Source organism: Crocodylus porosus, unplaced genomic scaffold (genome assembly GCF_001723895.1).
Source record: "Crocodylus porosus isolate Cpor-Errol unplaced genomic scaffold, CroPor_comp1, whole genome shotgun sequence".
Lineage (NCBI taxonomy): Eukaryota > Metazoa > Chordata > Crocodylia > Crocodylidae > Crocodylus > Crocodylus porosus.
In genome coordinates, this window is record NW_017728923.1 from 1,646,261 (window position 1) to 1,653,887 (window position 7,627).

General features: G+C 42.7%; 1 protein-coding gene across 2 annotated transcripts in view; it reads right to left on the reverse strand.

The window, feature by feature from the left end:
- Positions 1–7,627, reverse strand: part of RNPS1 (RNA binding protein with serine rich domain 1) — a 10,847-nt gene that overhangs the window by 2,962 nt on the left and 258 nt on the right. The window contains exons 1-6 of one of the 2 annotated variants that reach the window (XM_019539932.1): positions 7,166–7,465; positions 5,053–5,244; positions 4,572–4,727; positions 4,082–4,273; positions 1,173–1,275; positions 116–269 (exon numbers count right to left, since the gene is read on the reverse strand). In XM_019539932.1, the coding sequence (XP_019395477.1) occupies positions 116–269; positions 1,173–1,275; positions 4,082–4,273; positions 4,572–4,727; positions 5,053–5,123 (676 nt within the window). In that variant the 5' untranslated portion in view covers positions 5,124–5,244; positions 7,166–7,465. Of the gene's footprint in view, positions 1–115; positions 270–1,172; positions 1,276–4,081; positions 4,274–4,571; positions 4,728–5,052; positions 5,245–7,165; positions 7,466–7,627 lie in introns of those variants that run through there. The other variant, XM_019539931.1, reaches the window with a different exon arrangement.

A 7,627-nucleotide genomic window follows, 5' to 3' on the forward strand; every position in this document is an offset into this window, starting at 1 on the left:
GCTGAGAGGGAAAGGAGATAGATACACTACTACTGTTAACCCTTGGTCAACCTCTCACCCACCATGGCTTTCTACTGGCCCTCCTCAGTATCCCTGCACAGAGTCTGGTACCTACCTCCATCCATGTGTTTTAGTGCTTTCTCAGCATCATCAGGATTTTCAAACTCCACGTAGGCATAGCCCTTAGAGAGATGGGGATTCAGCCTGTCAGGTGGCATGTCTATCATTTTAATCTTCCCATAAGTGGAAAATATTTCCATGATGTGATCCTGCAAGGAGACAGTAACTGTTCAGGAAAGTGTCTATGCCCACTTCACCAGGTCTTACCAACACAGAATGGTAAAGCAAAGGTGCACACAAACATAGAATCAGCTTCAAATCAAAATCATCAACAGCATCGTCGGTAACACAGACCAGTCTCATTTCACTGAATTTGGATACAAATTTCCATTAATTTCTTCACAACTTTTTATTCAGTTTCATCCTCACTTTTCCCAAACTCTACTGGCACTGTGCTCTGCACCACTCTTCAACATAAATCAGTTGCAGAAAGTACTGAAACCATAAGCCTTTCTATGAAATGGAAGAAAGAGCTGAAGTCTGGGGTCAAACACTGCTGATCAGAGAGATGTACTGCCTACCTTTTATATTAATAATTATCAATGCAGCAAAAGTCATACATACTTTTGACAGAGACTATGCCCCACCAAAACCATCATCTGAGAAGGCAGACTGAGTTGAGCTGCATTCTCTTCAGCTCAGCTTAATGATATCTTCAATTGTGCTCTAATTGTTATTAATGAAAAGAAGGTAACTTACCCCCCACCCCACAAAGTCAAATTACATTTATGTTACACACTGCTAGAGAAGCAGGAAACCCAGGGTTTGCCTCTTGATAGTTCAGAGGCACTAAATCTAGGATGCCAAAACAGCACACAGGTCTTTTAAAGCATAGATTCGATACTTATGGACAAGTACAGCACAACCAGATATCACGCAAATTTCCCTATTCACAGATCTGCCAGCACACCTTATTCCTAGGTACAGATAAAATAAGAACAAGAGAGTGATTGCAGTCTAGTAACAAAATGCAGCTGTAATTTTTTTTTGTTAAAAACTAGAGCGCCTTCACAAAAAAAGTGAAAGTTCAATGTTCAAGAAGAGGCCAATACCTTAGTCACATTCCTGGTGAGTCTCCCAACATGCACTTTGGTAGGTCTGGGTGAAGGACTTCGTCTCTTCCGCTCCTTTTCATCCCTCTTAGGTGGCTTTGACCTAATTTAAATATCAGAGATTTGTCCAAGTTTCTGGTTATTTACAGGTCTCCTGCAACAGCATCCAACCCGCAAGTACACATAGCTTCTTCTTTTTTTTTTTTTTTAAACTGGCTTTGGGTCCTTTTTACTACTTTATGATGAAAAAGACCTAAGGAAAGAATAAACCTTATAGGTATTTTTGCTATTTGAAACTTCAACATTTCCCCAAACTCATAACTCATATCTATTCTTCCCCAGGTTTTGCTGAAGGACTCGGGGCAGGGGGGGAGAGAGTGTCACAGCACACTTCCCCTGAGATTTTCATACCAGAATTGCTGAGGGGCAGAAGCATGCGATGTTTAACAGATTGTTTTCTGCAAAGTTATTGGTCACTGTCAGCTTCACAAGCATGAACAAATGAAAAGGTCAAATACGATCAAACATCATTTTATTGCTTAGTTCTTTCAGTTTCTTGACTCTTGTGATGATGTCAAGTGAACTAGTTTGTCACTCCACTCAGTCTCCTCCAGGGTGGAGAAGACACACATTTCTAAGGTAGTTAAAAAAAAAGGCAGAAAATGTTTGGAAACAGTATTTCAGGCCCTCTTCATAAATTTTAAGTAAGGGAGTGAGGAAAAAGCTCATGATTCCTTTTCCTTGAGAGGTTACCTCAGTATTACTTTACAGGGAAGATACAATCACTTGGGAAGACCTTTCCAAACATTCAAGACGGGATACATTCCTAGATATCCACCAACATTTCCCCCCCTCCCTCACACTTCATTTTTAAGTGGAATCTTTTGCTGTTCTAGGTCAGCAACATAGACCAAATGATTCTACCTCACCGAGCAATCACTAGTCCCAGAAAAACAAAATTAAACTTGAAAACATCTTTTTGGTTTGCCAGAGTCATTTCAACAGTCTCTTTTACATATCATTAGCAGCTATACAGCTAGGGTTATAAAACACATAAGTTAATTGGAATACTACTCCAACATTTGACATCTGGGATTTCTAGCTCTCAAATGGTACCTAGCTTTCTGTCCCATCTGTTAAACAGAAATAATGCCTCTCAAGAGCAATGATGATGACTGTGTGTAGGGCTCTACAGCTGTACATGTGTACTGTACTAATAATCATTACCCCTAATTGCTTGAGCTATTTGCTGTTAAACATCAGATTACCATGGTTATTATATAAAAGGGACTGGGAGAAGCTATGGCATGGGAATAAAAATCCCTTTATACTAAGAACATTTCAGGAAAAGTCAAAGTATTATTAAAGGAAACCTTAGTGTAGATGAGGATATCTATACCACAACAGAACCAAAAACAGCATTGTCAGGATGAGCTGCAGATACACCGGCTTGCAACATGGCTACCATTTGAGTCAAGGGTGGAAAATTCTTTTAATTTCCCTCGTATAGATAAGACCTAAGAGACTAGAAGCAACTATTGCTTTACTCCCTCCAAGGGTGAAGAGCAGCAAGGAACATAGGAAACACTAAGTAAAGCAGACACACAGGTCCAGCAATTGAGTTCTTATTGCAGTATCTGCTTCCTAAACAGACCACCCTGCATTATGTAGCAATTCAAATGATTTAAAAAAATGCAGTTGTGTTCCAAAATAAATGCTTTAATCTGAAATAATTCTCTAGCCTTTAGGATTTCTTAGTAATCTTTTACAGAAGGTAGAGCAGATGCAGCAAGTAACAGGTGCTCAAGTCTAAAGGTGAAAAAATCCACACAGCCTGGGAATCATGGAAATGAGTTTCTTCTCATTTCACTCCAATGCCAAATGCCAGTCAACTTCCACTTTAAGCTAGGGTCAAATTTAAATGGTCAACACCACCCCTTTCACCATTAGCCATTTACACATAAATACCAGGCCAATAAATTTATCCATCTTGAATAGTGGGATATGTAAAGCAGTTAGTTGATGCCCAGATGGGGAATGAGGAATTCAAAACTCCACTCTACCCCCTGAACTTAAAGTGATCTCTGACCCAAAACAGAAGAGGAGCAGAAGAGGTGCACTCTTCCCGAGTATGCAACTCAGAAACATCTCTTCCTACCCCAGCCATCCTGAATACAATGCGTCTGACATGTGCCTCTGGTCTGTTAAAACAAGCTCTGTCTTTACAATTTCTATGACGCATTTACTCATTATTAGTGTAAGTCTGCAACACACTGATGTATTTATGCCGCAATCTTGTAAACATGCATGTGCGCGCTTAACATGGTTACATATAGCTCCTTCTGCTGGAGGGAGACTGTGGATTCATAAAGAACACTGTACTATTTCCACTGGACTGGATGGAAGGGTCATAGCAGAAGGTAGATACGAGGCCTTCTCTAGAGACCCCCTGCTTTCAGTGTTAAGGTTTGTTTCCAACCATTTCTGACCCCCAAATTTTTCATGAGTAAACAGTATTGTTCTTAACAGCCATCTGTTACAGACACTGTAGGAAGCCTGGGACCAGTGCTGTCTTCAGAGGGAAGTGATACATGGAAGGAGAAAACAGAAGGGCAGTTCTATTTCTGCTTTTAAGAAACATGTTTCTTTACACTTTTCCACCAGCCTTTTTTTCCCCCACTTCTTCATTGGTTCTGGTCACAAGTTCCAGAGTACTTATACAAACAGTCCTACACTAGTTGCTTGTTTAATGTATGGTTCAACTGCAAGTGTAGGGGGCATTCATTCTCCATCATCAGAGAGATCAGATCATCTCTCTGGGGTAGGAGGCAAGTAGATAACAAGCCTATATTTCCCATGGTACCTCCTCAATCATCCACTCATTTTTTTAAGAGAGGAACAAAACTCACTTGGAGCGGGAACGTCTCCGGTTGTCATGTCGACGTCGGGATGGACTAGGGGATCCAGAGGAGCTGCTAGAACTGGAACTGCGAGAGGTGCTGGAGCTTCCAGAGCGGCTTGATGCAGAAGAAGAACTGGAACCACTGCTGGAGCCAGTGCTTGAACTAGACCCTGAACTGGAAGTGGAACTGGAGCGGGACCTGGTTGGAAGAAGTTAAAGCAGAGCATACAGGGCCGAGAGTAGTCAACTGCTCTTCCCTGGTAGCTAACCAAATGGATGGTTAATCCAATGAGAGTTCAACCACACAGCTAACATTATTTCAGCTAAGGAAGAGACATTGCTCACCTCCAAAGACTAATTTCTAAGTTGGCCACAAATAACCTCTTGGTTAACACCATGCACAACCTCAATTAGTCCCCACGTGCAGGGAACAAGCTGGAACCACCAGTCAAATTTACAGCTCACCACCATTTGGACATCAGAGAAACTGTGGTTACCTGGTACTGCTGCTACCACTGGAAGCACTGCGCCTTTTGCGTGTTTTATCTCGACCACGATCCTTTTCACTTGATTCCTTGGTGGCTGCCTTATCCTTGGACCTGTCCTTTGATTTGTCCTCAGTCCGATCTTTGCGCTTGGTTGGAGAGGGAGCCCTTTAAGATGAAACATTTAAACAAAGGTGTTTTTCACTCGTTAAAAAGAAACAAATAAGAAACAAGAACACCGAACTTTAAAAACAACTCAGGATAGCTGCAAGTGCAGGGTCAGAGCACTAGGAAAGTTTGGGGCTGTTTTTTTAAAACATGGAGGACAAAATTTATGCTACAAAGAATCTTTAAAGAAGAAAAACAAAGCTGTAGCATATGGACATTTTCACTGTGAGAAGGAGAGATGTTTCCAATTCCTCACCCTCATTGGGAGAGCCCTAGTACACTATACAATAGTTTTAGGCCTAGAAAATTGGGACAGAATCATTACCTAGTGCTGGATTTTTTATTATTCTCTTTGAATCCTAGCAAACTCTTCTTTTTCATTCCTGATAACTCCATTTCCCCTTCGGAGGCGTGGAAAGCAGCACCGAATGGGCCCCACTTATCTCAAATCTCACTTCTAACTCCTTGATTCTGAGAAACGGTCCCTAATCGAGTGCAATAAATTCCAAAGAGCAGCCTAGTGACAAGATAAAAGGATTTAAAAAGAAGACATTAATTTATTGGCACAAAAAACGAACCTACTTTGCAATACAGGCAGCACACACTGGGGATCAGCTACTGAAATAGTTTACACAGGGCACTGTGATCAGACACACTGCTCCGTGACTGTTACAGCCAGCCTCAGGACCTGCTCATAGTTGCATGTTTTTATCTGCTGAAGAATTTGGACAGGTTTCAGAACACTATCTGAACTGTCATACAAGTACAAAGGGTACAAAATTAGCCATTCAAGATAGGTGGCAGATAGGTCAAGCATGGCTTTTAATGGATTATTTTTTTGCACCCCAAATATACAGGTAACTTGCTTTGTCACAACTATTCTGTCTCATAGCATTAAGGGCTGCTTTTGCCAGAGCCAATTGGTGCCACAACATATGTTGGTAAGGAAAGGGCCATTACTCAAAAGCCTTGAAATCCCCCTTCTCTAAGCAAACTGCTTCCATAGCTAAGTCAGCTTGGAACAAGCACCTGAGCTACAGAACTGAAGTTGCATATATTGCTGCTACTTCAACAGAGCTTGTTTGAATCCCTCTAAGGGGGAAGCCTACATGGGCTCAGACCTGATGTACCTGCCCCTTTGTACTCTTGATCCAAATGAACACCCCAATATTAAATAGCTATTTAATTACTAGCCATGAACTGAACCCCAGGTGTAATTGTAATCCAAGAGAGGTACTAATATGCTACATACAACATACAATCCCAATACATCTTCGCATTGTAACTGTACTGGTGAACTGTTTAATGTTTTCAACAAGAAGTGCCTGCAGTGTGCTATCTGCTGGTAGGCTGCTGCTGTTTGATTTGTGATCACTTCTAACCACATAAATGCCCAAAGCTTTCTGGAGAGCAAGCTCTGTGATCACCACAAATGCAACTGAAGCACAAGCAGCATCCTAGACAAATACAACATTCAGAAGACTACAGGGCTAGACTTTATTCACATCTTTTTAAACCACCTTTGCACTGTGATCCTACAGAGAGTATGTAATACCAGTAACATTAAATGAAGTTTCTTTAGCCGACACACAAGGAAGTGATGTGGTTAGCACTGTGTCTCGTTTTTCCTTTGACTTCCCAAGCCAGGTGTAGCTAGGTATTTACAGGTAGCTTGACAGGCGGCAGCCTGCAAACATGAATGACCACAGAGGCTCAAAACACACTTTTGGAGCAAAACAACTTAACTGCTATGCATTGCACTCCTAGTCCAATCTAAAATGACTTTCCAGTTTCACCCTTATTGAAATGAAGGTTGTTTTGGGCATGACATTTCCCCCATCTTTGCCATCATTCTATTGCTTCTGCAATAACACTGGACTTAACAGTGCAGGTGCTAAAATTAACAGTGAAACACTGCCTGAATAGGAACAATTTTGCCTGATATGCAAATTAACCCTTGTGTCCTTTTAGTATTAAAATTAAGACTATTTCAAAGTGGTGCAACACAGTGTTCACTGCCAAAGCTTCTGTCTCCTTTTCCCTCCATAAAAATACGTGCACCTTCTCTCAGTACCATGCAACCTGCCTCGTTCATATGCTATCAGCCAACGGACTGCAAACATCTACAACCTGATGAAACAGAAACTGATGTCTTGGAGAACAAAGACTAGGTTACACACATGCTTGTCCAGTTATCACTCATGTTCACTCACTCACTAGAAATAAGCCACACGTCTAAACATGGGCATACATACATGGGGATAGCATATGCAAGCAATATGCTTCCTTCCAGTTACCAAGAACATCGCTTTGCCTACAAATCTAGGAATCTCTCAAACAAAGAGGAGGAGGACAAGGCACATGGAGCAAGCATTTGGGTGTTACACGATTCTTCTTTGCTTTCCTGCTCTATGCAGTGGTGTAGTGACAAGACACACTGTTACAAGTGACATTTCCGGGATGGACAAAGTAAACCCTACTCCGCTACAGACTTCCTGCACGAGCCTGAGCAGGGCATGTCACTGCATTGTGCTTCAGCTCCCACAGGCTATGGGAGGCTGGCACTTCCCAGTTGAGAAGAGTGTGTTCGTGCAGTGGGGCACACGAGCTGCAGAAGGATGGAGCAGGGAGCCCCGCGCAGTTTGCAGGTGCCAGGGTGAAGCTGTGGCACGTTATTGTGCCCGGTGCATTGTGGCGGCGTCGCTGCTGGTCGTGCCACGCGAGCCGCCACGCTAGGAATGGAGCTGAGACGCAAGCTGAGGAACAGGGAGAGAAAAAGCAGACCGAGAACAGAGTCGACTCAGGGGCCAAGAGAGGTGGCCGCCACGGATGCGCCCCTCCCCCCGGTTCGCTCAGCAGGTGCCCTCTGCCTCCCCGGGCCGTCAGCTCCCCCCGAGCCA